Raw genomic sequence first — 11,919 nt, forward strand, 5'->3', positions numbered from 1 at the left:
AGTGTGGGATCAGTTTATTCCATAATTGAGCAATCGGTGAGTTCGGAAAAGTCATTTGTGATCGAAGGACATCGGTTGAGAGCGAATAATAAAGTCGATTTTAAAGTCCCTTGACTTCGAAGGTCGGCTAAAATATGGTATCGACAGCATTCAAAGCATTTAATCTTTCTTTGATCCTTGCTTGTTTCACCTTTGGGAGAATACTTCTTTAGGAATTTCTTATATTTCGAACCTTCCTTTTTGAATGCTTTCTTGAATCTTTTTACAATCATGGTAATATCATCTTCATCACTTGAACTATTAGAGCTATCACTTGAGGCAGCCTTAAAAGCTATAGTTCTCTTTAATTCATCCTCTTAGCTTGATTTCAAGGCAATTCCTCTCTTTTTCTTTTCGTGGTCTACATTACTCTTGCTCTTGTCATAAAGCATTTCATGAGCAATAAGAGAACCAATTAGCTCATCATAAGTGAATTTGGAGAAGTCTTTGGTGTCAAAGATCACTGTCACTTTTGTTTCCCATGATTTAGGTAGTGACCTCAAGACTTTCTTGACTAATTCTTCTTCAGTGAATTCCTTTTCAAGAGCTTTGAGAACATTCACCAGATCAGTAAATCTTGATCTTATTTCTTAAATGGTTACTCCAGGTTTTATCTCAAATAGTTCATATTCTCGAACAAGCCTATTGGCTTTTGATTCCTTCACTTGATTAGTCCCTTCATATGTGACTTCAAGTTTATTCCACACTTCTTTTGCAGATGTACAACCTGAAATACGATTATACTCAGTTGCATCAAGTGCACAATGAAGAATATTTAAAGCTTCAGCATTTGAAGAAACTTTCTTCCAATCAAGTTCATTATAGTCATCTTCTCATTTTTCTCTATAACCATCAGCATGTAATTCTAATGGAACTTCAAGACCTTTAACAAATCTTTGCCATGCTTCAATATCAACAGATTGTATAAAGTTTCTCATCCTAACTTTCCAGAAAGAATAATTAGAACCATTAAACAAAGGTGGTCTAGTGATAGAGTGTCCTTCAGCTAAAGGTGCAGGGATACCAGCTGTGTTAGATGTGCCAGCCATTGTAGGATCTCTCTAAGGTGTTTAAACCTCAAGCAAGAGAGACAAGCTATGATACCAATTTGTTGTTGTAACACCCTCACTGTAGCAATTACGTACATTCTACTGTTCCGATGATCGGTGTCGGTCCGGACAGCTAGAACGTCTGGAAAAATAATTAGACTAGAGTGAGGAGTCATAAATAACTCAAATATTAATAAGAAATATTTAGGAAAAATTTTAGAAATAAAATACATCCAAGTTAAAATGAGCCGGTGCCCTAGCGATGGGTAACCCAGTGGGAAGTTGCGGTTCTCGCAACTAGGAGCCCTAGACCAGGGAGAAAATTCATAAAATAATTTTTGAGACTCCAGAGAAGAGTCATTGAGGTTTCTATGGCATTAGAATGCCAAGAAAAGGTTTAGGAAAATTTTTCAATCAGTACAGACAATTTTAGTCTGTTAAGCCAAACGGAGGGCATTTTGGTCATTTCGTCTTCAGAGATGATTTTTGACTGACTTGTCCAGTTAAGTAAATAATTATTATGACATAAAAGTATGAATAAATGTTGATGAAAATTAAATTAAAAATGAGTAAAAGAAAGAAGAAAGAAAGATAAACCGACAACTCGATAAGAGCAAAATTTGGTCAATTAAATTTGAGGGTCCAATATTGACCAAAAATGATGATTATTAATTTAATGAAGCTAAATTAATTTAATTAATTGAAATTATGACAATTAAAAATAATTATTGAAAAGTCAAATTATAATGATTATAAACTTCAAAATAATTTCAAATTTGCCATTCTACTTATTTACCATATTGCCATTAAATATTTAATTATTATATAGGTTAATTATTGAACGAAAATCTGCATTTTTTCCCTTCTTCTTCCCGTCCACTTCTTCCCTTCTTCTCGAAAATTCTCCATTAAAACCCAAAATCCAAACCTTAAAACCCTAAGTCTCAACCAAATTTTTTCTTGGAAAAATTATAGCCCACCCTAAACTAAAGCCTAATTAGTAGAAAGCACTCAAGAAAACCAAAAAATAAAAATTGAGTTTGGGGCAAGAGGAATTTCAGCCAAGGTGGACCAAGAAGGAGCTTCAAGTTTTTGATTGATTAGAAGGTTGAATTGAAGTTGAGTGAAGCTAAGGAATAAGGTTAGTGCTAGAAATTCTCTTGGAATTTAAATTTTATGCAAGTTGATTTAGGGTTTGCTCAAATATGGAATTTTGTGTTGTGACTTGAATTTGATGATGTTGAGGTTGATTAATGACTATTAGAAGTGTTATAAATGTGAATTGAAGTTTGGAATTTGGGTGAAATTGAAAATTGGGAGTGCTTCTCTTATGCAGGAAATTTGGACCTATGAGTCCAGGGTATTGTTTGACCTATAACTGAGGCTGTGTGATTCCAATTGGTATGAGGGCAATTGGAGGTGAAACTAGACACATAATGGCACAACTTTGGTGAAGAAACCATGCCTAGAAAACCAAACCAACTTGACCAAAAGTTTGCCCTAATCCGGGTGACCTGCAATCTACCTAGGCAAAATGACCAAATGAACAGTATTTGGTCATTTGGCCATAACTCATGTAGCAAGGTCCAATTGACCTGAAATTTTACCAACAATAAGTTGAGATATAGACCAACAACTTTCATGAAGAACACAAATCTAAATTCTGATCATAACCTAGTCAAATTGCCAACCAAACTTAGGTCACCAAATCTGGCAGAACCAAATTGCCCAGAAAATCTGGGTACAGGTCACTCCAGCCAGTTATGGTAAAATGACCATAACTTGAGCTACAAAACTCCAAATAGAGTGATTCAAAAAAAGAAATTCAACTAGACAAAATAAGGATCAACTTTCATGTTGATCATTTTGCCAAATTCCTACTGCAAAATTAACCAATGGAACAGTAAACACAAGGCATGAAAACTGAAAATTCTGCCCAATTAACATTAAGTTTGGAAATGGTATTGGCAACCAATACCAACAAATTTTGAATGCAAAATGTGGTATCTTGGAGAACTTAGGTTCAATAAATTTATTATGTATTAAAAAGTCAACAACTTGAGTGAATAGTATTATGAATAGTAATACAAAGACACAAAGTATAATAACTAAATTGGTAGAGGAAATTAAGGTATGAAATTTGGAATCCATGAAACATAAGTAATTTACCTAATAAACATTTAAGTTATGTGAGTATATGATTAAGATTTGTATTCCCCTTACTAGTAGGTCTAATAAAACATAAGTAATACCACTTGAATATGAAATGAAATTAAACTAGATGGATTGTTGAGTATAAATAGGATGAGGTTTAGATTAGGATTTATGTTTCCATTACAAATAAGATAATAACACCTTGTATGAGTTATGAATTCATATAAATATTGTAATGAATAAATGAATCATATGAAAATATAAATGAAACATTAGTTCTATTTATAAGAGAAAGGAAGAATGTTTTGAGTACAATGGTATATGAACACCATTATTGTGAATTGTGATCAATATGAATGATGTAAGAAATGTATGAATAGTATGATGAATGTATAAATTATGAAATTTATTATGAAATAATAAAGTCATAAACACAATATATTAATATTTAATGATATTATGTGCCCTTGTATTACCTAGACATGTGTGTCAAATTGGATAGTTTGGCATGCCAATAGGGTATTATTTTAGCAGTACTGCGAAAGGCTTTATGCCTGTATTCATGGCTTTGTGCCCGTATTCATGGCTTTATGCCCGCATTTATGGCATTATGCCAACATTCATGGATTTTATGCCCGATTATGTGTTATCATGGCTCTTTAGCCATACTGACTGCATACGTGGTTGACGTTCTGCGTCCCATGGTATGACAGCCCGAGGCACCGCGGTGTCCAGTGCCAACGACCCATTATCCAGTTTAGTCAGCTTGTCATAGGTTACTTGGGCAGTGAAATTTATTGAGATAAGTTAAGAATATTAGCAATTTAAAATATTAGAAATTAAATAAAATAAATGAGTAAGATGACCTAAAATAAATTAGAATAGTTATTTATTAGAAAAAATTGAAATGAACTGGACTGATATCAAAATTTACTTATTATGAAATAATCTGAGACAACCTAAAAAGTATTGAGAAAATGCTAAAAGATTAGCAAAGAAAATTATAACATAAATAAATATTGCAAATGTGACTTATATAATAATATAAGTATAAATTTATTATTTTCAGATCATTTTTCTTTGTACATTATTACTGTACATTGGCGAAATAAACACTTTCAAAGAAGACTAAATTAGGATAAAACATATTAAATTTTAGAAACCGCATGTGAAGTATAAATAAATCTTAATTATTTGAATTATGTTTTATTTCTATCTTTATTTGTATATTATTTCCTTGTTATATTATTGCACCACTAAGCAGCAATGCTTAGCGCGATAGAATTGTTTCCTTCGCGCAGGTACTGAAGCTAGAACCCAATGGACGTTTGACTGGGAATTTTGAGAGTTTTGATTTGCAGAAGTGCCAGAAGTATTCAAGATTGTCACCTCCTCAGCAATGCATGTAGATAGGGCCCATATAGAACATATTTTATATTTTGTATAAATTGCTTAGATATTGTATTGTAATGTATATTATAAACAGATAATTAATAGGAATGCGATGTAAATCAATAAATTAGCTTTTTCATATGTAATTAATTTATATATCATATAAATTATGAAATTTTGTAATTATTTTGTAAATTTTGTAAATTAAGGAAATTTGAAAATTTGGCTTATGTAATTTGAGGATGTTTACATATGAATTGAGTATGAATGGAAATGTATGGAAATGATTATGAAATTGAAATGTATGGATGAGATTTGAAATAATGAGATAATTATGATTAACATGGATGAGATTTTTATTTTAAAATATTGTTGAATTTCAAACAGGTGAATATTGAAATACGCCAAACGAAAATAAAATAGGGGAAACTCTGTTAGTTTCTTCGTAAAAAAAATAATCGATATTAAATATAACGAGTACAAAATTTTTAAAGAAATAAAGTAAGGTAAGTTACGGTGCTCCAGCACCGAATGTAGCACGCCTTGCTCGGCTACACTGTAGTCGGGCGAGAGGTGTTACAGTTGTCCCAAAGAAAGTGACCAATAGGGGGGTGAATTAGACACTTAAGGTAATTTTTCAGTCCTTGCTTAAGACTTAATAAAAAATTGTGACTTTGCACTTTTATGTATGTGTATAACTCTATTTTTAAGATTTAATTTAAGTGATCAAATAAGTTATGCATAAATAGCAGCTCATACACAAAATAATCACTTAATATCAAGTGTATCTTTTCACATATAAATCAGAATTTACAGTTTTAATTATTTAGGCTCAGTATTAACTCAATAAAACAAATTCTCAACACATTCAATATATAACCAGAGAAACAAAGTGCTGAAAATTAAGGAGTTAAGAGAAGAAGAGAATCAAACACAATGTTTATAGTGGTTCGGCTCTCTTAGCCTACATCCACTCTTCCCAAAGTCCCACTTTGAGAGTCACTCCACAATTTGATCTTTTTTAACAGGCAAGATTCAAAGCCTTTACAATCTCAGCAAGTTTCCCAGGTGCTTGAGAACCTTTATAATGTCTTTGCTTCCCACAAAAGATAACAAGCTTCATAAGGTGCTTGAAAACCTTCCACAAGTGTGTCCTCACACTTACACAACCTTAAATAGGTTTTGGTGTAGATGAAATAACTCTCAGATACAGAATTAGATGCTAAAAGATTGAGAGAAAAGATCTGTCACGCAAGCTCAAGAGTATTTGAATGAAAGCTTTAAAAATAGCACAATAAATTCTCAATGAATAAGAACACTTTCATTAGATAAAATTGTAGTAAATGATGCCTTTTATATGTGCTTTTTATTGCTAAAAATGTCAGCTAAAGAGTGTATCTAACGGCTCTTTAATTTTTAAAAAACTAGCCGTTACTTCTTTAAAAGTCGTGCAGCAGAGTTGTGTCAGGTCAGAGCATGAAAATAGTTAACTAAAATTTTTACTTGTTAACTAGTTTCGTAAGATAGAAAATTTTAGCCAACGAAGAAAAATTTAGCCAATAAAACTAGTTAACTAATTTAGCTACCGTCTCACTTAAATTTTGAAATTTTGAGTTTTTGAATCAAGGTTATAAAAATTATTTTGATCTTTCAAAAACCTTATAAATGATGTAAAAACACTTTCTAAACTCTTGAATCTAAAAAAAAAAATGATTTTAGGTCTTAAATGGCATAATCTCTCCAATCTTGTACAGTGGACCTAATAACTTAATTTCTATCCTAATTCTTCATGGACTTTGATTCATCTTGTGTTATATAAGATAATAATCTCCTTTTATATCAGCCATTTCAATAGAATAATCCTTCCATCAATGTCTTTACATATCATGACCTATAAAATCACTTCAAATACTTATGCACAATATATTTCATTAAGTTTTGTTATCATCAAAACGAAACTCATTATAGCTTATGGGGCCTGCACACTTATGTGGCTTCCTTTATATGAGAAAAAGGGAAGAAGGGATGGTAGTGCTTATAGGGCAACTCATGAAAATGAGTTTAGGGCTAGGGTATTAAGGGAATGAGAGGAGAAGGAAAAGAGAGAGTCGAGGAAGGGAGAGAGTAATGAAAGCACTCTCTCTCTCTCTCTCTCTCTCTCTGTGTATGTTTGTGCGCGCACAAGCGAACATGCCAGGAGACCTTCAGCTATTGATATTTTAATGTTCAGTGATTGAAAGTCCTCTTGTTTAGAAATTGTGGAAATCTTATGGAATTCTCTCTCTCTCTCTCTCTCTCTCTCTCTCTCTCTCTCTCTCTCTCTCTCATCCTACCCTCCTTTACATTATTTTAATACTCTCCCCTTATTAATTAGGATTGACATCTCCTGTCACATGGAGTCCTGAGAAACATTCTATTTTCAAGTATTACACATCTTGCAACCTTACACCCATGAATAAGACCCCTTATCTCCAATCTTAAAATATTGCTGATAGACTCTTCACACAAATAATGAATAAACATTTAGATAACAGATCTCCATGGCGCATACCTCTTTCAAGTATCACTGGACCTATGTTCCTATTATCCTGCACTATGTTATACCTTACATATGTAACACAACCTCAATAAGTCCCACTCTACCTGTCATACGCTTAACTTGTGTTTACTTTTTAATGTTGTCAATCCATCTTTCCCTCCTAGCTTTTCCTTTTCATATAGTGAATTGCTTCAAAATAATTATAATATTGTTAGCAGTTAGCCTACCCCAAGGATAAAAGCACTTTGACATATGGAGATCAAACCAGGTAATAATCACTTCAGTTTATTGGTTAAAACCTTAGAGACCACTTTATATAACATATTACATAGGGAAATGGGTCTTAGTCATTGTCTGAAGGGACTTCTTTTTTGGGATCAAAACAATACTAGTAGAATTTAACTCCATAGGCAAAGTACCATGATTCAAATAATCTAAGCAAGCATTGATCACATCATAGCTACCAATATTCCAAAAGGTTTGATAAAAAGCAGGGTTCATACCATCAAGGCCTAGCAACTGATCTACCTTGCTCCTCAATAATCACCAATGGGACACATCTAAAGAATGCACTTCAGTCACGTTTTCATGTTCCAATTGAACACTTTCCTTTTTTGAAAGGAGAAGATTCTTCTTTTTACCAAACATATGCGGATCCAATCACGATCTTATAATAAGAACAAGAGATCTTTCTCGACCAATCCCTTTGTCCCCTCATTCTTCGAGAATCAGAAAGATTTTTTCAAGTTTGAATTTGTTCATTTGGAATCTAAGTTCTTCTACTTCATTTTTATTTATTTTTATTATTTGTCCCTCTGTTTTCTTTTTTTATTTCTTTTTTTGTTCCGTTTCGTCATTCCTTAAGTCCCATAAGTTTGATCCTGTAGAATCTGACCCATTTTCTCATTGTTTTCTCATTGAGCGAAATAAATCAGATTGATTTTTCGATCAAAAGTACTATATGAAATCTTCGGTTTTTTCCTCTTTCGCTATCCCTATCCCATAGGTATAGCGTTTGAATTAATAGAGAACCTTTTCTTCTATATCTATATGAATCGATATTATTACATTTCAATTCCTTCCGACACCTCCCAAGGAAAATTATAGACTAGAGATAGGAAAGGAGGGAGAGGCATGGGAAAGCAACAATGTGAACAACGATGGGAAGGGGGCATGGGTCCCAAGAGGGAGGGAAGGGGAATTGTTTTCTTTATACATATATATATATATATTCACATTAGCTTGAGTTGTCAAGTACGATGTATACATCAGCTGCTCCTACAGTTAATTTCAACTTGATTGGAAAGTACAACTACGGTGATTTCATAAATTTGTAGAGCAAATTGAAAAATTATAAGCGTAGATTTTTTTTTTTACAAAAAAAGGTAAAGTTTTTTTTTTTTTGCCATTTAGTAATTACAGATGAAATCGAACCTTTTGGTCAAATACATAAATTAGTTTTTGAATTATTTAGAAAAGCTTGATACATTAGGCTTTTGCAAATAGTAGAGGGGCTAACGAATATATTAGGCCAAACCTTTTAGTAGGAACATAAACGTAAAATAAAGATATGAATGCTCATCTCAAAATTAAAAAAAATAAAATAAAAAATAAAAAAATAAAAATAATAATAATAATAATAATAAAGAAAAAGAAAAATAGAAGTAGCAACTTTTATGTAATCCACAAGGATTTTTAATAAACTGAATTTCTTTTACATTAACTCTTATGAAAAATAAATTATTTAATACAAAGCATTTAAAATTAGTAAATTCATCCTCATGTTAATGTAGATTTCACTTTGCAAATCTATGCGAACTATTTTCTAACGTGTTGAGTACATTCAACAATTTTCTCTTAATTTGTGGCACAAGGAATTTTCCTGTTTATTACCCATTTCACTTTCATCACAAATGGGAAGTGAGACCGCCGATCCCTCAATTATTTCTGATAGATTCTGCTACTCTATAACTTTCCTGCCATCCTAGTAAATTCAATATTACCATTTGAACCATCCCCAAGATTATTCCCAACACGATTGGAAATGTAGAGCAGCCACATAATAGCACTTAAAGTGAGGGAAAATGACAAGGTAAATGGCAAGAACTCCACACTTTTGGTGTGGATGAACAGCCTCATTTACCTTTTAAAGGCTTTTTAAATAAAATGAAATTTATTATTAAATAAATAAATAAAGGCTTCTTATCATGGGAATCATGTCCACTGTATCACATATTCACACCAAGCAATGCCTACTTTCAAATACCCAACTGAAGATCAAAGCTCCAGCTAAGCTTGATCAATCAAAAGCCAATTAAAATCAAAATATTGAAAAATTGGAGGACATGATAGCATCAAATCCAATATAGAAATTTTAATCACAAAGTTCAAAAAAGCAATATAGAATTTCATGACTTAACTGTTAACAAGGAAAAATGAATCAACAGAAAACAAAAGAAACTGCAAATGAAAAAAACCAACCGGGCAAGATGCATAAAATCTGGGGCAGCACTGAGAATAAATTACAGGGGAATTTTTTTAGGAGGGTTTGCGTTCATATTAGGGAACGGAAAGTGAGGTGGTAAAATTTTTTTCAAAATCAGAAAGATCAATCAATTCACTTCAGCAGACACAAGTGCACCCGAATCTAACAAATGCTCATCGATTGGATGAGTCATGAGTGGAGGAAAAACAAACAAGCAAAAGAAACAAAAATACAAAAAAAGATCAAGATGCATAAAAGTTTTCTGTAAAAATTCTCACTCGACACCAACAACAAAACGATTAGAATGTAAGGTGTATCAGTTCCAACTAAACTAACCCAAAATCATAGATATCCAACGTTCTATGATAGAAAATTTTTGAAATAATAACATAAAACAAAAAGATATCACAATAACCAGGGAAAATAAACAAAGAAAACATAAACAAACAAAATCTAGTCTCCTCAGTCTTCTTCAACAACAGTCCCTTTCTCACTGACATAGATACCATCAAGGAACTTCCTGATATCTTTGTTCTTAACATGGCATTTCTGTTCAAACGAAAAAAAAAAAAGGATAGAAGTCAGAACATGAAAAAAAAAATTCTGTCAGTGGGCATATATACACTATAATAAAGAGAGAGAGAGAGAGAGAGAGAGAGAGAGAGAGGATACCTGGTTTATCAAGGCAGCCGATCGAGACACTAGTTCAATGTCATTGCCATCTAATATAAGTTCATCCTTAACCTTATCAGAACGAACAACAGTTACACCTTCAAGCATATCAACTTTCCTGACCTGAAGGAACCAAGCATAAAGAATAACCCAAATCAATTGTGTAACAATATGTTATCTACTACCAACTACCAATTCATCAATTCCCTTTTCTACTTTAAAGCAACCCTGCTAATGCATCAATGTAATTCTCAATCTTGAGTAATGATCACGTCAAAATAGAATAGGCAAATTTCCATTAGTAAAAATGCTTCATCAATTATTCCAACTGAATTACACGCTAAAACATTATCTTTCAACTTTCAAGATTAGGAATTAAATTCACTATAAACAGCTTATAAATAGCATAATAGTCTATAAAAATTCTCCACGGTTATATAAAATAAATCCCTACGTCTCAAATCAGTCACAAAAACACACAACTATAAATTAATTTCAATGGGTGCTCCACAATACATAATGAACAGAAAAGACACTCTAAGCACATCAAATCCATCCCGTCCTAAATACACAAAATTTCCAGACATTTTTATACTGAAAGAAAAATTAATAGAATAAAAGAGAGATACCCTTTTCTCGCCAAGGAAGTTGCGAATCTCAATGGCATTGTTTGAGTTAGTAATGGAGGCGTTGATGGGGAAGTGAGCATAGACAAATCGCATCTTGTAGCGATAGCCCTTGGTGACACCGGTGATGAGATTCTCAACATGACTGAGGGCAGTGCGAATGGCGGCGCTGGTCTTCCTGGAACCAAACCAAGCTTCTATCTTGAGCTTGCGTTTTCCGGTAGCCTCGTCCTTGATGAGATGGAAATCGAGGTTCAAATGCTTGAAGTTGCGGGTGAGCTTACCTCGAGGACCCTCCACTTCTATGACCTTGGCATTGATCTTGATCTTAACCCCATCGGGTATGTCCATAGTCTCAGAGGAGAGTATAGTCTTCATTTTCCTCAAGCCTTCAAAAACTCTAGAGGAAGCGGCGTCTCTGTTGCTCTATCTCCCTCTCCAAATATAGCAAAACCCTAACGTCCCTAATATACCCCAACTATTTTTAATCCCCTTTCTTTATTTTTTAAAATAAAAAGGTAAATTACTATCCAGTCCTTTGTAAAAATTAATTATTTAACACTTTTTAAAAAACCAATTAAGGAGTCTCTATAATATTTTTTTTTTAAATCACATTGTTTAAACTGTTAATACTATTTAGTCCATGTAATTTTAAATTTCAATACTATTTTTAAGGTATTTTGTTTAATTCTAGTATAAATTATGTGATTTATTTAAAATAAAATTTACTATTTAGTATGAAATGACTTAAAATGCAAAATTTAATTAAATTTTATATATTATAAACAAAAATTCATATTAACAACCAACCTAATCCATTAAAATTGATTGCTAATTGACTTAGCAATCGATTTAATCTGTTGTAATGAGGTTGATTGTAAATAACAGCTGATAATCAAATTAGTTATTAAATTAATTAAATTTAAAAAAATAAAATTTTTAGTAAAAAATTATTAGTTACTA

At 32.3% G+C, this 11,919-nt stretch overlaps 1 protein-coding gene across 1 annotated transcript; it reads right to left on the reverse strand.

The window, feature by feature from the left end:
• Positions 1-9,906: 9,906 nt before the first annotated feature.
• On the reverse strand, positions 9,907-11,420 carry LOC110657170 (60S ribosomal protein L9). Its single transcript, XM_021814277.2, has 3 exons — positions 10,960-11,420; positions 10,331-10,453; positions 9,907-10,207 (listed from the first exon to the last, which is right to left on the reverse strand). The coding sequence occupies exons 1-3, from the start codon at positions 11,332-11,334 to the stop codon at positions 10,121-10,123; spliced, it is 585 nt and encodes a 194-aa protein (XP_021669969.2). The 5' UTR covers positions 11,335-11,420; the 3' UTR covers positions 9,907-10,120.
• Between the last annotated feature and the right edge of the window lie 499 nt (positions 11,421-11,919).

The sequence above is a fragment of the Hevea brasiliensis genome, chromosome 6 (genome assembly GCF_030052815.1).
Source record: "Hevea brasiliensis isolate MT/VB/25A 57/8 chromosome 6, ASM3005281v1, whole genome shotgun sequence".
Lineage (NCBI taxonomy): Eukaryota > Viridiplantae > Streptophyta > Magnoliopsida > Malpighiales > Euphorbiaceae > Hevea > Hevea brasiliensis.

Excerpts from the sequence above, each read along its gene's own strand:
- LOC110657170 (XM_021814277.2), bottom strand. The coding sequence starts at position 11,334 with ATGAAGACTATACTCTCCTCTGAGACTATGGACATACCCGATGGGGTT. Across the intron at positions 10,454-10,959 it reads ACTTCCTTGGCGAGAAAAGG|GTCAGGAAAGTTGATATGCT; the intron begins GTATCTCTCTTT and ends TGGTTCCTTCAG. Across the intron at positions 10,208-10,330 it reads CGGCTGCCTTGATAAACCAG|AAATGCCATGTTAAGAACAA; the intron begins GTATCCTCTCTC and ends TCGTTTGAACAG.